This window comes from Mobula hypostoma, chromosome 4 (assembly GCF_963921235.1).
Source record: "Mobula hypostoma chromosome 4, sMobHyp1.1, whole genome shotgun sequence".
NCBI classification, from domain to species: Eukaryota; Metazoa; Chordata; class Chondrichthyes; order Myliobatiformes; family Myliobatidae; genus Mobula; species Mobula hypostoma.
Window position 1 is genome coordinate 121,927,729 of NC_086100.1, and position 25,936 is coordinate 121,953,664.

Sequence of the window (25,936 nt, forward strand, 5' to 3'; positions counted from 1 at the left end):
GGGGTACATGACACTAACAAAGTGTATGTAAACTTCTGACCCACTGGGAAAGTGATGAAATAAATATAAGCTGAAATAAATCATTCTCTCTACTATTATTCTAACATTTCACATTCTTAAAATAGTGATCCTAACTGACCTAAGACAGGGAATGATTTCTGGGATGAAATGTCAGGAATTGTGAAAAACTGAGTTTAAATGTATTTGGCTAAGGTGTATATAAACTTCTGACTTCAACTGTATGTTCATGGTCTTCTGTTGCTGCAGCCCATTCACTTTAAGGTTTGACATATTACGTATTCAGAGTTGCTCTTCTGTGCACCAGTTTTATAACTCATGATTATTTGAGTTACTGTTGCCTTCCTGTCAGCTTGAACCAGTCTGGCCATTCTCCTCTGACCTCTCTCATTAACAATATATTTTTGCCCACGAACTTTTTTTTTGCACCATTCTAGATTCTGTGCAAACCAGCAGTTGCTGAGATACTCAAATCAGCCCAACAATCATTCCACAGTCAAAGTCACCTAGATTGCATTTCTTCCCATTCTGATGTTTGGTATAAACAACTGAACCTCTGGACATGTCTGCATGCTTTTACGCATTCAGTTTCTGCCACATAATTGGCTGATAGATACTTGCATTAACAAGCAGGTGTACAGGTGTACCCAATGAAGTGGAAATAGTGTAACTGTCGCTTCAAATTCGTCACACAAAAAATATCAAAAATTAGTCTTTTTATATTATGTCATAAGAATGACAACTGATAAAATGATGTACAAGCTCCAAAATGACTGTCACTTCAACCAATAAAATAAACCTAATGCAGAGGTTTTACAAGTGAAATAAATGCTCCTTTTTCCCTAGGTAAAAGTTGACAAAATTAAATCATATGATAGAAAGCACTTCGCTTAAGGTTCATCCTAAATACTATTCTACAGGATTTAATATATCTGGGGTGGAAGGCAGATAAACTGACATCAGCAGTAGAGAATCTTGCAAAGCATTTCAAAAAGTCGTAGGGAGACATCATTCCCAAATACTATTTTCTTAATACATACATAAAAAACTAAATTCACCTAAAATATCTTTTCTTAACGTTCTGTATGGAAGTTTATTGTGATATACTAAAACTCTACATTTATAAAGATACTATTTTTTGGAAATTAGTTTTATACAATTTATAGTTCAACATAGAAACATAGAAAATAGGTGCAGGAGTAGGCCATTCGGCCCTTCGAGCCTGCACCGCCATTTATTATGATCATGGCTGATCATCCAACTCAGAACCCTGCACCAGCCTTCCCTCCATACCCCCTGATCCCCGTAGCCACAAGGGCCATATCTAACTCCCTCTTAAATATAGCCAATGAACTGGCCTCAACTGTTTCCTGTGGCAGAGAATTAAACAGATTCACCACTCTCTGTGTGAAGAAGTTTTTCCTAATCTCAGTCCTAAAAGGCTTCCCCTTTATCCTCAAACTGTGACCCCTCGTTCTGGACTTCCCAACATCGGGATCAATCTTCCTGCATCTAGCCTGTCCAATCCCTTTAGAATTTTATACGTTTCAATCAGAACCCCCCTCAATCTTCTAAATTCCAACGCGTACAAGCCTAGTTCATCCAGTCTTTCTTCATATGAAAGTCCTGCCATCCCAGGAATCAATCTGGTGAACCTTCTTTGTACTCCCTCTAGGCAAGGATGTCTTTCCTTAGCACAATGTTGAAATGAAGAAAAATTAAAATACAATCATGGTGACTCAGCACAGAAACCAAAAAATTTTCCATGCTTGTCCAAGAAATATTCTGTATGAATACAATAGATTATTTAAATTTGTGAGTGATGGAAATACAAAAAATCTTTATAAAGATGTGCAACATAAAAATTCCAATAAGTCACCCAGGAAGGTTTTTCACTACTCTTTGAATGAGTAGAAATTACCACTGCAAATATGACACTTATTATAAATATATAATCTATAGTCAATCAGCATTTACAACAATTATAGTATTTATTCCTTTGATAAAAATGTCCTCAGAAGAATATCTGCAGCTAGTCCAGGAGTCAGATCACCACTGACGACTTTATCTTCTAAACTGGGAATTTGATTCTTGACAGCTGGGTGATTACAGAAATGCTCAGTGATATTCGCTTGGATCATGTTCCACATCCACACCTTTTGCTGATTTTGTCTTTTTACTTGCAAGTCACCACTCGCAACTACTGTGTTGTGGAATTCTGCTATTTTCTCCCAAAGTTCAGTAAACCCTTCTCCATATTTTGAAGACACACGCATCACCTAAAAAAGAAAGAAAAAGTATAAACTTGGCTCACAAATGGATTGTTCTTCTAGACAGTTATGTGAATGGAAAAAAAACAAGTTTCTGGAAAGTGCAAACATTTGTGAATGTTTGACAACATCTCAAATAAAGTAACATTCAAACTTAATATGTTACCAACTGTAAATCCAAATCCATACCATCAGGTAAATACTGAAATAGCATGACTTTGCAGGTTGGAAAGTAAAAATTTTATTATAGTTATATAATATTTTCAAATAAAACTAATCTTCATCTATGGTAGTAAAATAAAAGAAGACACCTGAAGCATGGGGTGGTAATAAAAGAGGATGAAGATTCCAGAATTATAAATAATGTGTTCCATTCAACCTATCTTGGTCTATACTCCCTTCTCTGGAACTTATATTTTTCAGGTACTTCTAGTATTACGTATTTTTATTTCAGATTTCTAACATAGAGTTTTTTAGCTGTCTGTTCCTAGACTACAATACTGGTCTCTACAAAAACATTTATTTTCTTAACTATTTTACAACTTCTCTTTAATTTTCTATAAACCATTAGTCTTTTCATCCTACTAGGTTGGATGTGATGAACTTTTTTCCATGTTGATATTTATTTTCTCATTGTGTTTATATTATTAACTCTGCAAGTGTCTCCTTTGCCTTTGTGGGATAACTATATATAATTTTACAGATGTACTCTGCTACTAGAAAAAAACAGAGGACTGAAAAAAAATTGGGCTTACAACTCTAAAATTCCATGAGAATGGAAAGGGAGTATTCTCTGCTATAACCCTTTACTGGCTTCTCGGCTATTAAAACAGGAGACAAAGATACATTTCTGTAGACTTGCCACATTCATGTTAAGTCTATGAGCAGAAAGAAAAGAGGTTTTTGATGTTCATAGGATATTTAAATGGAAAAAAAGTATTAGGGTTTGGCTGATGAATAGATACAAACGGATTCTGCTTTACTAAGAGAAGGGAAGTACGAATTAAGCCGAGGTTAGTATTTTACGATGCAGAGGATAGACCAGCACACAACCTACTGCCTGCACCCTTATTCTTACAAATTATTGAAGGCTAATAAACTGTATTGGTCCAACTGAAATAAGAGTAAAGGAATAGGAAACAAAGATGTCTTAGTCATCACGTTTTTTTTTTAATTTCATAAACCTTGCTAGGTTGATATTGGAAGCTTTGAAAATAAATGAACAACTTAATTTATTAGTCTGACTTTATACAAAAAGCAGAAATTTAGGACCCAGACAACAGTTATTTGAGTTAATCAAGAGTAAAAATGATATTTTTAGAACAAAACGCAAATTTTGTTTTTACAAACATTGTTAATGTGTGGTGAATCCAACATCAAATTACATAGATGTACAAGTATTCAAAAAGAACAGACCTAAATGGATTACAGTCTACACTAGCTGGCCACTTTATTAGGTATAGGAGTGCAACGCAGTGTGGTCTTCTGCTGCTATAGCCCATCCACTTCAAGGTTCAATGTGTTGTGTGTTGAGGGGTGTCTTTCTGCACATCACTGTTGAAACGCATGATTATTTGAGTCCCTGTCGCCTTCCTGTCAGCTTGAACCAATATGGCCATTCTCCTTTGACCTCTCTCAGTAACAAGGCATTTTTGCCTACAGAACTATTGCTACTGGATGTTTTTTTTATTTTTTGCACCATTCCCTGTAAACTCTAGAGACTATGAAAATTCCAGGCGATCACCAGTTTCTGAGATACTCAAACCATCTCATTAGGCAGCAACAATCATTACACTATCAAAGTCACTTAGATCACGTTTCTTTCCCATTCTGATGTCTGGTTTAAACAGCAATTAAATGTCTTGACCGTGTCTGCATTCAGTTGCTGCCACATGATTAGATACTTAGATATTTGCATTAATGAGTAGTTGTACAGGTGTACCTAATAAAGTGGCCATTAAGTGTAGTTATACCTGTCCAGTTCATAACTTCCTCAAACTTTTCAATGGTTATAGTGCCTGGTTCAGAACATCAGTCTGCCTTTCAATCGCTAGATTGATCTTTGGATAGTACTTCAGTTTATAAATGAAGTCTTTATAAGGTTTCTTTCTAGAACTTTGGGCAAGAATCTTCATGATAAAAAAAACCTATGTAATAATCTAATCTAGACTAAATTCAAGATCGCATTCTGGGAAAAAAATTGCTTTGAATGGGAAATGGAAGTGAACATTGTGCACATAATTTCACAGTTGTGAGGCTGAAGATATTGTTGGAGAGTAAGAACAATGAATGGCATCCATTCTTTCAAATACCAATTATGAGTATAAAGTAAACTGTGAACAACTTGCTTCCATGGGATTGGAAGTAGCTCCAGGCTATCTGCACTTGCTTTGTTTGGGTAGGATTTCCTTTCTCTCAGTGGATGCTCCATAGTTATGTTCACAGCGGCTGTATTTGTACCCATGCCTCCAGTATTCCCAACTACTTCCAATCCAGCTACCTTCTCCTTTCTACTTCATAAAGTATTTCAATTTTGACAGTGGCTGACCGCTTACTTAAGAACTGCCTCTGCACTGTGGAGAGTCCGGACATACTGGTATAGTTTGAATACCCCTTATTCAAAATGCTTGGGGCTGGAAGTGTTTCAGGATTTTGGATTTTTCAGATTTTGGAATATATAATGAGATAGTTTCAGATCACCATCATTTCCAAATCTGAATTTACAAACGGATGTGCTACCAGTAAGCAACATTGTCTTATACTTGATCATCACACATGTACTTAACAGTAAAAATTATTTCATACCATTAATATAATGTGTACAGGGCACCAAAAGTAGTATGGTAGCATTGGGAGAATACCTGAACCAGCTGTTGAACAACAACAAACAACAGCAGGCTTTCAGTCTCTGCCGACAATGCCATGTTTTGATTAGTACAGTTCACTGTATTAATATTTTACATTTTTTTCAGATTTTATGTAAGGTATAAAAACAATCAGCATTGTAGACTTGCTCTGGTGTTAAGATTTTCATCCGGATAATCTTCACAAACTCAATGATTTTCTCAGCTGCCTTGTGATCAGCAGACATCTTTATCTTTAATTTTTTTTAAATCTATAAAAATTTAATGTCATGTCTTCTCTGCTGGATATTCACAATTACCTTCAATTTTCAGTTCTTCATGATAAATCTTTACCTATTTCATTAGCGTATCATTAAGTGGCATATGTTCACTCCGATGCTGACAAATCCCTTTTGAGATCTTTATTTTTCACTTTATTCAGTGTTTTCATATTTTTCATTAACTTCTGTTCATTACTACAGTACTATACAAATGTCTTAGTCACATATATAAAGCTAGGGTGCCTAAGACCTCTACACAGTACTGTAGTAATTTTATGTACTACAGTGAACTGCTGCCACAAAAAAAAATCTAAGTTTCATGACATATGTGAGTGATGATAAACCCGGTTCTGATATGGGTTTCTTTTGTGGACTGAAAGTGGGAAAGGGGCAGGGAGAGGGGAATCATGGTTGGGGAAAAGGGAAAAGAGAAGGGAGGGAGTGGGAAGCACCAGAGAGACATTCTGTAATGATCAATAAACTAACTGCTTAAATCAAATGACTTTGCCTGGTGACTCAGACCCACATGTCTGCACCCAGACAACCCCCTGCCCCTGGCACTCCTTCTCTGCCATCTGTACCACACCCTGCGGGATCCCACCCTCACCATTCCCAACATCATTTTCTCCCACCAGAGTTATGGACTTGCTCTCCACTCCATGTTGAGAAATATAATACCATGCAAGAGTCTTAAGACACCCTATCTATATACACGCGCCTAAGACTTTTGCACAATACTGATGTCAGGTCATTTCTCAGAACTGTCTGTGAAGTGCAGAGACCTGGGAATCTACCTAGTCCCTTGTGTAATTTTCTATATGTGATGTCATGTCAGTGATCAAAAAAAATTCAGATTTTCGAATTTTGGATCTGTAGTACTCAAACCTGTATTTGCTTTAAATAAGCCTTAAATTGAAGAAATATATGTATGTTTCCTTCTCCTGCCATTAATAGTACTGGTATAAGACTAAAATCAAGCTAAGGAATTCATTTTGTAAGCTATGCATCATCCATAATTTATACATACCTTTGGCTTCCAGATCTTGGACTGCTTATGAAGCAATTTTAAAGCACTTCTATATTCGATTTGTATTTTTCGTGCAGGAACAAGGAGATCTCCATCAGATTTTGTTACAACAACTAAATCTGCCATCTCTATTATACCACGTTTAATTCCCTAAAGAAGAAAAAAAATCATCTCATGAAATCTGTGTAAATTTAAAATAATATTGTCTACATTTTTAAATCCTTTCCTGCAAGTTACTGTGGAAACTTATAAAAGGCATTTGGGAATCCCAGTGTTCATTTTAAGTTGGCATCAAAATTACACATAACCAAACACCAGTTTCGTCCTCATGGTCAGCACATGAACTTAAAGAAACAGTGGACATTGAGTGCAAATTTCAATCTTTTATTTTCTTAATTTTCTGCTGCAAGCCAGTTTCCCTTTCACGGAAGAGGTAATAATCTTGGCTATTGACTACTCTACATTGGTTAAAACTAATACATCCAGTAGAGCTGCTGCCTCAGACCAGCAGTGGCTTGGGTTTGATCCAGATTTCCTGCACGACGTGGAGTTTGTATGGGTTTCCCTCTGACTACTTGGGCTTCCCCTGTGTGCTCCCATTTCCTTCCACATCCCAGAAGTGCATGTCAGTAGTTAATTATTGCATGTAAGTCAGTGGTAGAATCTGGGAGGAACTAATGGAGATGTGGAAAACTAAATTGCTGTAGGATTAGTATAAACAGGTACTTGATGATCAGCATGGACTTGGTGAGTCAACAGGCTTGCCACTGCACTCTATGAATCTATAATCTATTTGGCTGAAAGAATCCACAGTGCGCAACAAAGTTGCCATGAAGTGAAAGGATTATAAATCAAGAAAACAGGGAAAAAAAATCCTTGTTTCCTCTCCTAACAATTATACAGCTGACGACACCACACTGATTGGCAAATCTCAAATAATAACGAGGCAGCCTACAGAGAGGAAGTCATCACCCTGATACAGTGGCTGTGGACTAAAGAAGGAATTGAGACAGGCTAACCCCACTGACATCAATGGATCTAGGGTTGAGAGGGTGAACAGTTTAAAGTTCCTCAACATAAACATCACCGAGGATCTCACATAGTCTGTACATATCGGCTGTGTGGTGAAAAGGGCACAACAGCACCTCTTTCACCTCAGACGGTTGAAGAAGTTGGTATGGCCCCCCCAAAATTCTAAGAACTTTCTACAGGGGCACAATTGAGAGCATCCTGACTGGCTGTATCACTGCCTGGTATGGGAACTACTTCCCCCGATCGCAGGTCTCTGCAGAGAGTGGTGTGGACAGTCCAGCGCATCTGTAGATGTGAACTTCCCACTATTCAGGACATTTACAAAGACAGGTGTGTAAAAAGGGCCCGAAGGATCATTGGAGACCTGAATCACCGCAACCACAAACTGTTCCAGCTGCTACAACCGGGAAATGGTATTGCAGCATAAAAGCTCCAGGACAGCTTCTTCCACCAGGCCATCAGACTGCTTAATTCAAGCTGATGCTACTGTATTTCTATGTTATATTGACTATCCTGTTGTACATAATATTTGTTATAAATTATTATAATTGCACATTGCACATTTGAACAGAGACGTAACATAAAGATTTTTACTCATGTATCTGAAGGATGTAAGTAAAAAAATGTCAATTCAATTCAATACAGGTGGCTTTTGCTGAAGAGTATGCACTTCGATAAATTAGAATACTGGACTGTGGGTCACTGATTTAGATTTAACAGATAAACACATGAAGAAAATACTTCCTTGGTAGCAGCATAACTGCTTATAGAAAGATAGAATGTTTAAATAGAAATCAACATAGGATCAATAAATAATTATATACTTAGTACATCCAACTTCTCTCAATTTCAAAGCTATTTCTTTAAAATCTAAGATTTAGCTTTTGGCTATATAATTAAAATAGAAAAAAAATTAACTTGACCAGGCAGCAATTTTTTAAAAATCAGAAAAGTCTTTAAAGGCATTTAGCACTCAGCATAAATACAAAAAAGAATGAGCATGCAGGACAAACAGATTACTATAAAATCAGAGGATAAGAAACCAGTAGAAAGAATCACAGAATAATACAGAACTGACAGAAACTTCTGCTAACCATGTCCACAATGACCATATCCACCTATTCTTTGCCAGTTATCAGAACTGTACAATCTAAGTGCTTATTCAGCTACTCTCAACTGAGCAAATTCTCAACTCACTGAAGCAATGTATTCCAAATTATTACCAACCCCTGGATGAGAGAAAAAATCCTCCTCAGATCTCCTTTAAACCTTCTACCCTTTATCCTAAATCCATGCTCTCCAATATTAGATACTTCTGCTGAAAGGAAAAGTTTGTTAATCTCTACCCTATTTATGCCCATTGTGATTTTCTATATCCCCCTCAGCCTTCTCCACTCCAAGGAGAGCAAACCCAATTTCTTCTCGTAAATGAAGCTTTCTATGTTGAGCAAAATCCTGGCCAATGTCCTCTGCCCACACTTCACTGCAATCATATACTGTCTATAGAGTGATAGCCAGATTGTACATTGTACCAGCTGTATGCCAATCAATATTTAATGAAGTTGTTCTATGCTCTTATATTCTTGCTCTGGCTAATAAAAACAAGCATTCTTTGCCAATTTATTTACCATGTGTCATATTCAAAAATATTTGGACTTGTATGCCAAGGTTCCTCTGTTCTTCAATTTTCCTTGGTATATTATTATTAGTCCTCCCAAAATGCATTAACTTGCATTTATTAGAATTAAATTCCATCCGCTATTGCACTGCCCATCTTACCAAATGATCAATATCATCTTTTAGCCTAATATTATTTTCCTCACTATGAACACCAACAACTTTCATGTCATCTGTCACTTGCAAATCATATCTTCTACATTTGTAACTAATTGTTTATATTATATAACAAATAGCAAGGTCCAATCACCAACTCCTGTGGTGCAACACAGATTGAAGGCTTCCAAACACAAACGATCCTCCATTTCCTCCGCCTCCTGTTGCCAAGCCAATTTCCGATCCAGTGTGCCAATCTGCACTGGATCCTATAAGCTTAAATCCAAGCAACATGCTGCAAATCATCACTGCACACTTGCACCACATCTTTTATCTTAATCATAATTTCAATACTATTTTGCAACTCAAGGGCTTTTTACCCTCTATAAAAATGAAAAGCCACACAGAATGATTTTCTTAAAGAAATCTTAAGAAAATCATATCATATGCTGTTTCTATTTATTCTTTAATTTCACAAGTCGAGGAGCAATGCATTAAAAAAGATCCGGCGATAAAAAAGTAGTTTCTATCTCACCTGAAGTTCATCTCCCCCTGCTGGGGAAATAAACAGTACAAAGATATCCACCATGTCGGCTACTGCAAACTCAGACTGGCCCACACCTGAGCAGAAGACAAAACCACAATGGCATTGCTTTTACCAAATCTGAATTAATTAAACTGCATCAAGCAAGTGGAAACTGAAAGGTTTATCAATCAACAAAATTGCTGAAAAGCATGATCAGCAAGGAAATAGTTTCAGTGATAAACAACTGAACATGAGGGTAAAATTTTTCAAACTACATCTACTGAAACAATGGCAAAGTTGGAAAATCCTAATTTCTAATAACTGCAAAATGAAATCTCACACCATTTTGATGAGCGTTTTTTTTCTGATTAATAATTCCTATAATGGTTTCAGACCAAATTTAGTTTACTAGTTTCTTGGACATCAAAGAATATGATTATAGTGTAGATGCTAGGAACCTGAAATAATAAAAGAAAATATACTAATTACTCAACAGACTATGCAGCAACTGTGGAGAGAAAAACAGAGTTAATATTTACATTCTTATGATCATTACCTTATGTCAGAATCTGTATCAAATTTATCTTAACACTTTATAGAGAAAATTCACAAAACAACTACATCTCCAGGCAATCAAACCCTGAATTTTGGTTCAGATTTGAGAAGTTAGTTACTTTCATATTGCTGAAGAAGTTCAATAACCAGGGCTAACTGAAATTATTAACAATGGGAAGTTGCAAAACCTAAAAGGATTAATTATTTGAATATTAAGAATTCTATACCAAATCTTCAAAAAATAAAAACCTCTCTTTTTTCTTTTAGTAATACCTATCTACTTAGTATTGCAATTACAAATTGTTGTACCCTCAGTCACCCATCTATTCACTTGCTTTTCCTTCCTCATTTGCTCACTTCTCCTTCCACTCCAGCCACCATACCAATAAACTTAAAGGGGCAAGTGAACTGAGTCTCAAGCTCAAAGGAATGATAGGGAAGAAAACAAAAGAGTGAGGGGCACGAATACTGGGGTATGCAAAGTGGAAGGGAGTGAAGAGGTGGTGGGAAGCAAAGGAGACCAAAAAGGAATATGAGATTGAATGGAATGTGGAAACAGCAAGAGGAACCTTGGAGGGTGGGGAGGAGAGAAGAGTGACAGAAATGAATTAGAAGAGCAGTAAAATGAATTCACATTAACTTTTGGAAAATGTGATCAGGAGTTCTCTTGCTCCGCCACCTAATCAAAAAAAAAGAGAATGTGAAGAAAGAAATGAGAACAAGTCCAAATGCTTTGTTTTACTGTAACATGGGATATGTGTGTTTATGCAGGCAAGCAAATCTGAAGTGATAGGGCAGGTTTATTACAAGGATCTCAGAATAAAAATGCTTGAACTTGTAAAATATCTTCATAGCTCAAATTCTTTCCTTGGGTTTGCCCCTCTACTCCATTATTCTCTGGGATTCCTGCACATCTAATTCTGGCATCTTACAAGTATTTATCGTAGTTATGATTCCAACATCCAAGGTCTTCTGCTCTGAATTTCCTCCTTGATTGCATTCAATTATATACTGCTTTCTACTCAATTACAACATTCCTTGAAATGAATAATCTTTTAACACTCACTGACCGAACCATCAAGGAATATTAAAGATGATTTTGTGGGTTTTCTGCACCTGGAACAATTTTGGAATTGGAAAGCACCAAATATGATCCAGGATTGTAAGCCCTGAAATAAAGATCATAGAATCTGGTAGAAGAAGAAAAAAAAGAATAAATAACTAGTAGTGTGGATGCCCTCAGCCAAAGAAACCATTACAATGTTGAATAAACTCTTCTCGTGCTTCCAGCCGGGCACAGGTCTTGAAATTCTGTATCACTGAAACTACAACCAGATCATATGGCATTCATGTTCAGTTTTCATCTTTCCATTTTTCTAAGCCTTAAAAGATGTTGCTCATGTTCAACACTTTTAGTTGGTCTTCCTTACTGCAGTATCATTTTAAAAGTTTCTTTATTGTTGTGGAGTTTGTACTGATGGTTAGAATTTTAAGAATAAATTCATTGCTCCCTTTGTAAATTCAGTAGAAGACTGAACCCCCATGCTCATACAATTCAAACATGAGCAACTACTAAATTCACTGATTCACTGAGTACATTCAATAGAGGGCCTGTTAGCACTCTTTTGACTTTGGTTGTGCCAGGCAAGTAGATTTTCTTAAACATGAGATTCTGCAGATGCTGGAAATCCAGAGTAGCCACACAAAATGCTGGAGAAACTCAGCAGTTCAAGCAGCATCTATGAATATGATTAAGCAGTCAACTTTTCAGGCTGAGACCTTTCATCAGGACTGGAGCAGAAGGAGGAGACCACCAGTATAAAAAGGTGGGGTGAGGGGAAGGAGGACAAGGTAGATTTTCTTGACTACAGAAGTTACTCTGATAAATATGATTTATTTCACTAATTTGTACGTTAAATAACAACATAATAAATTTTCCAGAGAACCTTTATGGGCATACAATCTATGTACTTAAGAAATCTTCTGTATTTCTATTTATTGTGTTTTTTTAATTAATTACTGTGTTCTTAATCTTTTGTGCTTTTTTTCGCACTGCATTAGATCTGGAATAACAGTTACTTTGTTCTCCGTTACACTTGTGTACCAGAAGTGACATGAAACAATCCGGAATCTTTAAATGTCAATAAATATATATGCACACTAGGCCTTGGCTTTGGCCACAAATCTCCAAGCTCTCAACCCCTGGAGTTACACATCTCAATGCCATCTCCGGCCACATACCCAGCCCACAGTCTGGACACCGTCCTGGTTGCACTGTCAACCCTGGCTTACATTCTGGAAATCTAACAAAACAGACTGCAGACCAACACACATCAAAGTTGCTGGTGTACGCAGCAGGCCAGGCAGCATCTCTAGGAAGAGGTACAGTCGACGTTTCAGGCCGAGACTCTTTGTCAGGGTCGCAGACCATCAAGATTTCTGAATAATTGGCGTGATCATCGATATATTGTAATTATTTTTGTATACCTTCAAGTTAACCCCAGATTCAGTTTGCTCAGCATCTATTTTAATGCTATAAAATTTGACATCTTCCCCCTCCTCTCACCAAAGGATGAAACGTATTATTCAATTATGAAAGCATTTTAAGTCAACCTTTCACAAGGATGAGCTAATTATGAGAATCTATGTTTTGTAATAGGAATTCAATCCCTTGAGCCTATTCAATAAAATCCTTCCATATGCTTATTCAATCTTGGCTCCTTGACATTTTATAAAAGCTCAATAATCGTTTCAATTAGAATGATAAACAGAGGACAGTTACTTTTGACTTTAAGAATGTTGATAAACTCCAACATTTATAGATTCATAGAGATACATAACAGAGTCACGTCCTTTGCCCAAATCGGCCATGCTGACTAAGTTGTCCTCCTGAGTTAGCCCTGTTTGTCTGCATTTTGCTCATATCCTTCTAAACTATTCCTGAACATACACCTGTTCAGAGATCTGTACCGCTTCCTCTGGCAACTAGTTCCATATACAGTGCCTTCAAAAAGTATTTAGCCCCTACAACTATTTTCATATTTTAATGTCTCATTTTCTAAATTTAAAATATATAGAAGTAGGATTTTTTGAGCTAATCTACAAACTAGTGTGCATCATATCAAATCAAAAGAAAAGTTCCAAAACCTGTCAACAATTTATATTTAAACCCTCCAAGTCCTGCAGATCCAGCAAAATCTTGGTGAATCTTTTCTGTACTCTCTCTAGCTTAATCACATCTTTCCAATAGAACAGGATCAGAACAACACACAGTATACCAGGTGTGGTCTCATCAACATTTTGTACAGCTGTAACACCGTAAGACATAGGAGCAGAATTAGGGCATCTAGCCCATCGAGTCTGCTCCACCATTTCATTATAGCTGATCCATTTTTTCTCTCAGCCCCAATCTCCTGTCATTTCCCGCACTCTCCTCATGCCCTTGGCCGGCTGGTGGCATAGTGGCATCAGCGCCGGACTTCAGAGCGAAGGCTCCTGAGCTCGAATCCAGCCAGCTCCCTTGCACGCTTTCCATCCGTGCTGGGTTGAGCGTCGATCTAGCAACTCGGCCTCGTAAAAATAAGAAAGCCTGTTAAAAAGAAAACTGTCATGACGGTGTCCCGATGACTCCATTCGGAGTTAAGGGCTTTCTTCTTCTAGCCACACAGTCATGGGTATAGAGGGAGTAGAGCAGTGGGTTAAGCACACATCACTGAGGTGCGCTAACGTTGATCATTAATGAGGAGATACTTTTATACTTTATACTTTATTGTCGCCAAACAACTGATACTAGAGCGTACAATCATCACAGCGATACCTGATTCTGCTGTTCGTGCTCCCTGGAGTACAAATCCATAGTAAATATTAAAAATTTAAATTTTAAATCATAAATAGAAAATAGAAAAGGGAAAGCAAGGTAGTGCAAAAAACCAAGAGGCAGGTCCGGATATTTGGAGGGTATGGCCCAGATCTGGGTCAGGATCCATTCAGCAGTCTTATCACAGTTGGAAAGAAGCTGTTCCCAAATCTGGCCGTACGAGTCTTCGAGATTCTGAGCCTTCTCCTGGAGGGAAGAGGGACAAAAAGTGTGTTGGCTGGGTGGGTCGTGTCCTTGATTATCCTGGCAGCATTGCTCCGACAACGTGCGGTGTAAAGTGAGTCCAAGGATGGAAGATTGGTTTGTGTGATGTGCTGGGCTGTGTTCATGATGTTCTGCAGCTTCTTCCGGTCTTGGACAGGACAACTTCTATACCAGGTTGTGATGCACCCCAGAAAATGCTTTCTACGGTGTATTTATAAAAATTATTGAGGGTTTTAGGGAACAGACCAAATTTCCTTAGCTTCCTCAGGAAGTAAAGGCGCTGGTGGGCCTTCTTGGCAATGGACTCTGCTTGGTTGGACCAAGTCAGGTCATTTGTGATATTGACCCCAAGGAACTTAAAGGTTTTGACCTGTTCCACTTGCGCACCACCGATGTAAATGGGGTTGTGCGGTCCGCTACTCCTTCTGAAGTCAACAACCAATTCCTTTGTCGTGCTGACATTGAGGGATAGGTTATTGTCTTCGCACCATGCCACCAGGTTCTTAATTTCCTTTCTGAACTCAAACTCATCATTATCCGAGATATGGCCTACGATTGTGGTGTCATCAGCAAACTTATATATTGAGTTCAATGGAAACTTGGCTACACAATCATGGGTGATAATAAACCTAATTCAGATTCTGATAACCAGGACTTGTGATGTGCACCAGCTGGTCATACGACCATCCACCACCTGCTCCCATGGCTTCACATGACCCTGATCAGGGTGTAAGCAGGTGCTACACCTTGCCCAAGGGTGACCTGCAGGCTCGTGGAAGGAAGGAGCGACTCACACCTCCTTTGGTAGAGATGTATAATACAGTACACTGCAGAAAAAAAGTGTTTTGAGTGATTCATGTCACTGATCACAATATCAGGCAGCAGTGAGTTGTGTTAGCTTTCTGATTTTATTGGAGTAAAATAAGGGGCCAGTTTATTAGAACTGGAATAGAAATGCCCAGAACTAAAAGAATGCTAGAATCTAAAATAGTTTGAGAACGTTACAGAGAATAGAGGAGAAATCTGCAGAAAAACTGGAAATCCCAGAGGACTGGCGAATGGCTAATGTTGTACGTGGTCACAGTGGCTTCTCCGGATCCAACCAAAGATGTAATTATTTGTCCTTCACATCTTCGAGCTATTCCTCAAGCTTATGCTGGGCTTCATTAGAAATTATGAGAGGTCAAAGTGGGAATGAACATAAGAAACAAGAGCAGGAGCAGGTCACTGCGACCATGTGTGCCGCATCTTACCAGAAGGTATAAGTTATCCATCTGTAATACTGATCTTATTTTTTCTCTCTCCTCAGAGTGCTCGTTCTGCAGATAGTCTCTTTTTGTTTTAGCAGCAGCGGACTTGGCTTTAACATGTTCCTTTCTTTGTTTTGTTTCTCTCTATCAAATTGCCTATTAACCAGATGACTCCATAAACATTAAGCTCATCCAAACAATCCTAGTCTTATCAAAAAATTTCCTATCCCCTACTAATTCCACACCCAATTGTCACTACAACTTAAAACTACCTCTTTACACTTTCTTAGTTTGATGATGGGCTTTTAACCCAAAACATTAACTGCTTCTCTTTCTGTGGTTGTTGCCTGACCTGCTAAGTGTTTCCAGCATTTTTGTTTTCACATTTGAATATATACAAGATGCTTTTGGACAGAGAATTCCAAAGATTCCCAAACGCTAGTGAAGGAATTTCTTCCATTTTGGTCCTGAATAACCGATACTTTAGTTTCATATTTTCTCATACTTTCTTGTAACACTGGAGGACCACTCTGTAATTGAACCAATGCCAGCTTTCAGGACATTCACATTGGTCCCACTTCCTTCACTGGTAACTTATTCTCTCTCACATGCACATTAATTCCACCTACACAAAGGCCAACTTATAATAATCTACCAGCACACCTTTGGGACATGAGCAAAGGGCATGCAGAGGAAACTCACATGGTAAGAAGATGAAAGAGCACCCAAGATCAGAGTTTAACATGGGTCACTACAGCTGTGTAGCAATAGCACAAAAATGCTGCATCACTATGCCATGCTGGTAATTGTAACCCAAGCTTTGGTCATCCCTACAAGATGGCCAATCTCTGTAACCTTATATTTTTCAATGATAACAACTCTTGTTCTTTTAAACTCCAGAGATCATTGGCCCAGTCTGCCTTCTCTTTCTCCATGGGGCAACACTCAAACTTCACAGTCTCTGGAATTAACCTGCTATATCTTTGTTGCACCTTCTATTCTTCGAATATCATTCCTTAGATATGGAGGCCAGACCAATACACAACATTTTGGGTGTGGTCCCTACATAATTGTTGTCCACCACACTTTTCCATAATGAAAAATAGAATTTGAAATCAAACATTTCGAATAAAATATACAGATCAAAGCTTGCATGTTGCCTATAATCTTCCACTAATCTTCAAGGCTTTTCCTTCAATGTCCTTTCTGTGAACCTTCATCAATTTATTTTGCAATATTCATGCCCATCTTTCCCAGATGCCTTGTTTGAAATCCTTTAAGCTGTCGCCCATAAGCATTATGCGGACAAGAACTTGGTTCCATTCTCGTTTCTTCAGATAAAGCCAGAGATTTTCCAGAAATGTCCTCTTATTCTGAATTAATCTGATTTCTCTCAAGCATCCGTGTTTGACTCATACCTGTTTCTTCTGTATATGTCAACCTTCTGCAGCATCGTCCAAGACCATTAGTTTCCATCTTGATGACACCTCATTGCTTGGTCCTTGCACTGTCTCTATATTGATAGGTTCTTTGTCAGACATTCAATGTTAGTTTAACAGAAGTTTTCTTCACCAGCTAACAATCTTCAATACCTGTTAGCAACTAGATCCCCAGTTATCTTTCTCCATGGTGGTTAAGTGAAATAGAAGAAAACCATTTGCTTGAAATGATCAGTTACCTAAAAGCTGTAATTAGTCTAATAGGTAAGTGGGCCTTCAATCCCGCATGAGCAATCAGGATAGTGGGAGCAGAAAGCGGACTGAGGGGATTCCTACAGCAGAGAAAGGACAATTTTCTGATACTAGGTAACTAGCAGTGGAGTGTGTCCATCCGAGGTAACACAATGGGATAATGAATTATAACCACATCAGCTGAGTTACTATCCCATTAGGAATTGAAAAGGCTAGCTGCCAGTGTTATTGCTACCACTCAAAGTGGGAGTAGTATAAATTCAAGTCCTGTTGTCATGAAACAGGACAGTTGTTATCACAGTATTAATCACATCTTAAACACATTATTCATTAGCTATGCACTTACCTCTCATCTGCAGATCACAGGAGGTAGCAGCAGCTAACCAGGGTGTTAGCATTGCTGCATTTTCTGAATTCCAAGGAAGAGATGATGTATGCTAAGACTGGAGGAGCCATTATAGATGATGGCCAGCAATGGGGCTGAAACGATAGGAAATGAAGGCATTCTCATATATCAATTACTAGGCTCACTGAGGTACCCAGGGATCTATTAGAGGATAGGCTGTAGTATTGTTGCAATACACTGAAAGCCACCTCAAACACTGGGAATTGCTGCACACAATAGTATTCTCAGCTTCTGTTACAGCAACATACATCAAAGTTGCTGGTGAACGCAGCAGGCCAGGCAGCATCTATAGGAAGAGGCGCAGTCGACGTTTCAGGCCGAGACCCTTCGAAGGGTCTCGGCCTGAAACGTCGACTGCGCCTCTTCCTATAGATGCTGCCTGGCCTGCTGCATTCACCAGCAACTTTGATGTATGTTGCTTGAATTTCCAGCATCTGCAGAATTCCTGTTGTTTCTGTTACAGCAAACCAAGTTTGGACTACTAGCAAGGAAAAAGTTGAATCTCAGCATTAATCGAAGTATTCAGAAACTGAGATTTGCTTGATTTACAAAAAAAACCAAGACATGTACTGTCATGGTTGGGTCAACAACCATGCCAAGAGAGCTCTCAGCCTCTTCCACACAAGAGAGAGCTCAGATCAAGTTGTCACTCAGCTCTTCCACGTTCCTTGATAAGCTTTCTGGGAGGACTGCAGATGTGACAAGCAAGTCAATGTCCGTAGTTATTAACCTTTGTTCTATTTAAGAGGTAATCTGGAATCTCAGCAGGCAACCTCACCTTTCAGTGACCTAGCACCTGTGTTAACCTTGCCGCCTGTTGGCTACCCATGCATAGTGTTTCACCTCATGTTGATCCTGCCTTTAAACTACTTCCTTTAATCTACACAGTGTCAGTATCTAGATTATGGCTGCAGTATCTGAGATGGTGTCTACAGGTGTGTAATTATTTGGTGACATTCTTTCCCAACACTGTCTTATTGCACTTCTTTGAACACAAAATGAAAAAGCACAATTACAGGTGAAGTGAGAGAAAATGCAAGAAAAAGCAAAAGTTGAAAGCTTACAGCATCCAAGTGTCTAAACCTGAAGGACTGGAGAACAAGGGAGAAGCACTTCTGAGAAGGGGGGTTGTGTATGCAACACCTGTATTTTCTATTGTCTTAACCCCACTGCTGATCACAACCTCAATAATGGTTGCTCCAATTTAAGCACACATCATCTCATCCTTGGATTCAGAGAACATAGTATGCAGGTACCCTGCTATGCTGTCTCCTGTGCAAGTAAAGTTTACCTGTGTGAATGTTATACGATGTGTATAATATGTGACTATCACAGTTTGACCATTGACAGTATATGGGAGCTCTGAGATGTACATTTGCAGTTTGCAACATTAGGATGAGGTAAGTTTATGAATCTTGGGCCTGACTGCGTGATACATCATCAATTACTGCTGTTACTAATGTGTTTCAAGACAGAAGAAGGATGGTTAGTGGACACACATGCATATTTTCAAGCTGCACATATGCTCATCAGTGAAGCTGGTCTCCCACCAAATTGCTGTGAATTGGAACTTTTTCACCTTTGCATCAGCAGGCAACCTCCCCAGCTAGCATCCTGACTCTGCCAAGAATTTCTGCAGTATCTGGACCACTTAATGTGAGAGTACCCTGGCTAAGTGAAATCCCATTAAGGAACTCAATCTTTTGCATGCCTGTGGCTTGGAATAAGCAGTAGTAGAAAAGCTGCCATAATTTGAGAATCCTGTAATTTATCTATAAAACAATAAAAGATGCAAAAATGTTTATTTTAATCAGCATGTTTACCTAATTCTGCAATGAAAATTGGGCAACAAAGGCATTATTTTTAGTCTGATTGCTGATCTGGGATGCATGAGGCTGATGACTGTGAATGACGTAATGGCCGAGTAGGTCCAACTTCTCCTCCATCCTTTCCATCCAAAGCATATTCTTTATCAACATTCACCTCATACAAAAAGCGACATAACAAACTTCCAAAAGTATATCTGTGCTGGATTTGTAGGAATAATTGTACAGTAATTCCCATCTGGAGTTTTCGTAATTCCAGTTGTGGAATACATCGTATTATATATTTTACAGGTGCTGTAAATTTGAAGGAGGCAATGCGCTATTACTTTTTGATGTTTGGAAATCATTTGAACTGTTTGTGATGCAATTATTACCGGTCTGTCCCCTAGACCACGTTCAACTAAAATAAACTGTCCTATTTGGCTCTGATGTACTTTTATTCTACAATTCCTAAATATTAAACAAATTAAGCCAGTTAAAGAAATAATATTGCCTATTAATTTTTTTTAAATGTCTTTGTTTGGTTTACCTTCAACACTGGATCAGTCAGTCCCAGTTGGCATCAAGCGCCATTACACTGAGTAACGGTGCTGTCAGAGCTGTGTGCTCAGCCTGCTGCTGACTCACGAGTACACTACCAGATCCAGCTCAAACCGCATCACCAAGCTCGTTGATGATACTACAGTGGTTGGCCTCATCAGTAACAATGAGTCAGCATACAGAGAGGAGGTAAAGAGGTTTGTCAAATGGTGTGAGCACAAGACAAAAGAGATAATTGTAGACTTCAGGAAGGTGCAGGTTGAAAAACTTCATTGCACATCAATGGTTCTGCCGTGGTGAGAGTGAAAAGCAGAAAGTTCCTTGGTGTGCACATAATAGATGTTCTAACCTGGACCCACAACACCCCCTCATTAGTCAAGATAGCACAAAGCATCTATACTTTCTAGGAGACTGAGGTGTGCAAGTGTCCCAGCTCCTATTCTAACAACTTTCTAAACGAGCATCAACAAGAGTGTCCTGTCTGGCCACATCACTGTGTGGTACGGAAGCTGCAAGGCTCAGGCCACAAGCGCCTACAGAGGATATTCCAGGGTCTTCCTCCCTACAATTTGTAACATTTACCAGGAGTATTGTATATGAAGGATCTGAAACATTGTTGAAGATCCCAACCACCCATTCCAGAATCCCTTTAACCTACTACCATCAGGAAGGAGGTACAGGAGCATCAGCACTTAGAATGGCGGACTGGCTAACAGCTTCTTCCCTTAGCCTGTGAGACTAATGACACCCTGCTGCCATCACTGTTCAACTGTGCTGCACACTACAAGCAATTTGAATATTTTATTCACTGTTTGTGGTAATATTTTGTTTTATGTGCTGTGTGAGATAAATTTTGTGGATGCACCGTGATCTGGAGGAACACTGTTTTGTTTGATTGTATATATGTTCAGTCAGATGGCAATATACTTGAACTTGATCAGCACTCTTGGGTCTTATGACGTCCTATGCAGACTTTGAAGTTCTATGGGACAGGATTTCTTTGTTGAAACTACTAAGAAGTCACTGAGCAGCACACATTGAAGCAATTACTCTCAGATAAGAAGCTGGCAAACAATAGGTTGCTGCTAAATTCTGATTGATAGAAACTTAATAGGAGTGGTGCACTAAATATTTTCTGAGTGTCTATTGGAAGGTAGGAGGATAGGCTATGTGATAGTGCATTCAGACATTGAAACATATAATGTCATTAAAACTTTTGCAGCACTGAATCAGGGCTCGTTGAATTGAAGATCACAGCTATTTAGTGCCTTTTCCATTTATGAGTTCACCCAGAGAGCCTCCCTGCCCTCCATGGAATAAATACCTTCTCTCTACCTGCCATACAAATACCCTCAAATTAGAAAATATTGGAGCCTATTATCTTCTGTGTTATGCTATTGTACTTTCTTGATACAATAAATGCCAAAAATTGCCCCACCAGCACTTGAAGATAAGTAGGCTGGCTTTCAGTAGTGCTAGACATCCACAAGGTTGGCCTACTAGTGATGTATGCAACCAGTTGTGTAGTTAGTAGTGATTTCATATTAAAATTATATTAAGTAGTGTTTAACACACACTCCAACCAGTAGCAGAAAGTGCTGGCTTGTTGCTTAGGTTAATCCTGCACAAGATCCCCATTTTTGGAACAGTTCATTTCCCACATTATGTTTTATACAGAAGGATCCTATGATAAGGAAGATTCAAAATTCATATTAACACTATAATTCAGAAACATGCTGTTGAAGTGAACTGCTGAAATGGCAAAACTGTAATTTCAGTTGGATCTGTTTAGGATTAAGACCTTTTTTCTCTTTCCCCTTTTCTTCTGGTTTTTAAGACGGATTCCAACATTATTCTTGCTGTGACATTACTGTAACAGATGTGATAAAATGGAACGGTGTGAACAGGAAAATACTATCACTCATTGTGTAAAAATTGGTTGACATCAGTCTCAGGGCTAACAAATGGATGGATGCCCATGATTACCTGTCACATTCAACAGAAGTTACATGACAAGTGAGGGAGCCAAGACTAGAAGTCCAATTTCCATCAGAAAAAAAGAGAAGCCTTTACTATCTTAATTTTCAGGAACATACAATACTGGGTGCCATGGTAGTGTAATGGTTGGCACAATGCCATTACAGCTCAGGGTATTCCAGAGTTTAGATTTCAATTCTGACACCTTCTGTAAGGAGTTTGCAGGTTCTTCTCGTGAACCATGAGAGTTTCCTCTGGTGCTCTGGTTTCCTCCCACAGTCCAAAGGTATACTGGTTGGTAGTTTAATTGGCTATTGTAAATTATCCTGTGATTAGGCTAATGTTAAATAGTTGGGTCACTGAAGAAGGAAAAAGCACTCAATCTAATTCTAGCATATGACATGCTTCAGTGGGAGAACATCAATGAAGCAATGATTGTAATTAGTTTAGATTAATGTAAAGTATTATAAACATCAATGATGTTTAATTTAAAGTACGCTGATTTCATAGGCTGAAAAGGGGTATTGCTCAGTTTGACAGTAGGTCCAAACAATCAGAGGTTAAATCAGAGAATTTCTCAATGTGGAAAAGAGTTCCTTGAATGACTAAAGATATAGACATTAAAGTTAAACAGAAAAGGTCTGCTCATGAGCAATGCCAGATTCACAATGGTGCAGAATTAAACAAAATACAGAAAGTAAAAAAGGGAAACATGAAGGGGAAAGGGGTTATTTGAGAAAACTGGAATACTGACTTGCTGTATAAAATTAAAAACAAAAGGGTACAGACTGAAGCTCTAGATGAGTATTTTGCACCTGCCTCATAAGAGAATGCTGTCAATGCCACAGTAAAGAAGAAAGACTATAGAGAAACCAGATGGGTAAAATAAATTAGTATTTTAAATGGTTAAGGTAGAAAACTTAACCAAATGAATAGAATATATTGGATTGCTGAGGGGAGTAACAGTGAAAATAGTACAAGTTCCAGCCACAATCATTCAGTTTCCCCTGGACACAAGAATAATGCCAAATGAGTGGAGGTTTGCAAATCTTTCAATAAAAAAGATTAAGAGGGTGATAATTATATCTGATAACTGAAGGCTGGTCAAATGATTATAGTATGAAATGTTTAACTTCAAATCTCTGACAAAATTGTTAATCTGTAAAATATGGGTCACTTATTAACAACCTTCCCAAGGATTTTTAAGTTGCATCTAATAGACATGACTGAAATATTTCAGGAAGTGTAACAGAAAAACAATTAAAGGGCTTTATAGTCAATGTTGGCTCAAAAATCTTTTGATACAATACCAAATAATAAAATTTGACAAAGGTATAGAATATGACTGGCTAGGATACATTCAGAGCTATGGCAACTGGTTGTTATATCAACTGAAGGGGAATATATCACAGTGCTCTGAGGGGTAGTTACTAAGTCACTATCAATACCTAATTGTAACACTGAATTGGGCATAAATGGAATTATTTCAAAATTTGCAAATGCTAGGAAATGCTGCATTCTGTAAAATGTGCAATTTTTAAGAAAGCAGTGTAGACAATGTTGAAGGTGGCATTAGTTCTGGCTGCTCGAAAACTGAACGAGCTTTGGGTTGTAAAAAGTTAGGAACTTAATCCAAACCTTTATAAAATCACTTATTTGGCTCTAGTGGAAATACTGTCTCCACATCTGGGCCCTGTATATTAGGAAGCATTTAAAAGCCTTAAAGACAATGAAGAGGATAATTATTAGTTTGTAATCAGGTACTTAAGTCTCAAAAGATGGGATTGTTGGTAAAGCAGTCAAAGGCAAATTTAATAGGCATCAAAATTTTGCTGCAATATTAATAATAAATTGACTTAAATTTTCCATTGTGTTTACTGTGGTCCAAGCACAATGCAGTTAATAAACTTGTAGACAAAGGTTAAAAGACAAAATGTTATTTGACAATATATTTAACACATTGTCATCTTTCCTTATCTCTCCCTGCTCAACCAGTCTCTTATTTTCTTTTTCCAACTGATATAACTAAATATCACTCTCTCCAAATTCCACCCACCCACTCACTCCTTCATTCTTGTTTCCCCTCCTCAAGGTCCTTGAATTACAAAGGCTCTTGAAATATGAAATTTATCTTGTTACTCATCAAGGTCCTAGACACTTGCTGCTTCTCTGAACCATTGTCAACTTTACTTCCAGTAAACTTCTAGGCAATTCTTTAAATTATATAAACATGTGAACACAGTTTAACAGAGCATAGCACAAGATTAACCAATTCACCAAAATGTGCCCTGTAATAATGACATTGCCAGACCAAAACATTACATTCATTTTGGCTGATTAAATGATGATTCAAAATACAATTCAAAAGGTTTAAATTGTGCAAAATTGAAGATAAAAATACAGAATAACTCACCTACAGTTTCTACAAGAACTATATCATATCCTGCCCCTTCACATAAAATAATTGCTTCATTGGTGGTTCTGGTAACTCCTCCCAAAGTACCCGAAGTGGGTGACGGACGAATATAAGCATTCATATTCCTTGAAAGTTCAGTCATACGAGTTTTGTCACCCAAAAGTGATCCTAAAATTTGGAATTGCAAAACATTTATTAAAATCTTTCACAAAACATAGTAGTGCATATGACAAATTTTCATAAATCTGCAACATGCTTTAATATAGATGACTTTTATGTATTCCGAAAGGGGAATAAAATAAGGGTCTTTGTAACATGTTTCCAGGCAGACCTCGAGTATCTAGAGAAGATGTACAAAGGGTTGCTAAAATTGTTAAAACTATCAAGCTAAAGAAAGCATAGTGCAGAACAACAAAAATTTTACAAAACAGAAGCAAACTCTACTGGTCCTCTGAAAGAGCTATTTAAAGTTAGTGCTTTTTTTAAAAACTGCAAATTCTATTGAAAGATCATCAATGTGACACATTAATCCTGTTGTTCACTCCACAGATCCTGCTTAGAATTTTGCCTGGGGAGAATTTTCAGCATTTCTGTTTTTGTTTCTGATTCTGATTTTTAGCATTCTCAGTTTTTTGTTGCTTTTGGAAGAAGAGGAGGAGGAAGAAGAGGAAGAAGAAGAACTACTACTACTACTATGTGGACTCAGGCCTAGGGGGCCGGCGTCGGCCACAATGACGGACTTTCCACTTCTCCTTCTTTTGGAACAATGCAAATTAATTTTTTTACACATCCTCAAACATCCTTTAAGAATTCCTATGATATTTGATTACACCACACATTCAGATAATACATACAAATCAATTGTACAAAAATTCTAAATACAAAATAAATTTTCATTTGACATTAATTCATGTGTCAATTATTAAAAATTCACTCATTTTCCATGCATGAAACTGGCCTTTCTTTAGTATCCTCTGCAATTCGAACTTCTCCAGTCTCCCCAGACTGAAGCCACCCGTTCGTTAGTACATTTTGGTAATCACCATCTACACCACTCCAAATATAGTGTTTGGGATTACAGGTTTCCCCCGCCATCCGAAGGTAGAGCGTTCCTATGAAATGGTTCGTAAGCCAGAATGTCGTAAAGCGAAGAAGCAATGACCATTTATATGGGAAAAATTTGTGAGCATTCGCAGACCCAAAAATAACCTACCAAATCATGCCAAATAACACACAAAACCTAAAATAACAGTAACATATAGTAAAAGCAGGACTGCACTGCTCTCCGTAGCGAAAATCTCACGCAAGCGCTCTCGGCAAAAACACGGCGCAAGTGCAGTCGGCAGAAAATCTCACGCAAGCGCTGTTGGCAAAAACACTCTCCAGTAACCTTTAAGCTATGAAGCTGCCAAATCATACCAAAT

The 25,936-nt window shown here is 38.0% G+C and overlaps 1 protein-coding gene across 1 annotated transcript in view; it reads right to left on the reverse strand.

Moving 5' to 3' along the window:
* Positions 1 to 213: 213 nt before the first annotated feature.
* Positions 214 to 25,936, reverse strand: part of mmaa (metabolism of cobalamin associated A) — a 47,009-nt gene continuing 21,286 nt past the window's right edge. The window contains exons 3-6 of the mRNA XM_063045037.1: positions 24,510 to 24,680; positions 9,780 to 9,865; positions 6,440 to 6,589; positions 214 to 2,297 (exon numbers count right to left, since the gene is read on the reverse strand). Coding sequence (XP_062901107.1) covers positions 2,010 to 2,297; positions 6,440 to 6,589; positions 9,780 to 9,865; positions 24,510 to 24,680 — 695 coding nt within the window. The 3' untranslated portion in view covers positions 214 to 2,009. The remainder of the gene's footprint in view (positions 2,298 to 6,439; positions 6,590 to 9,779; positions 9,866 to 24,509; positions 24,681 to 25,936) is intronic.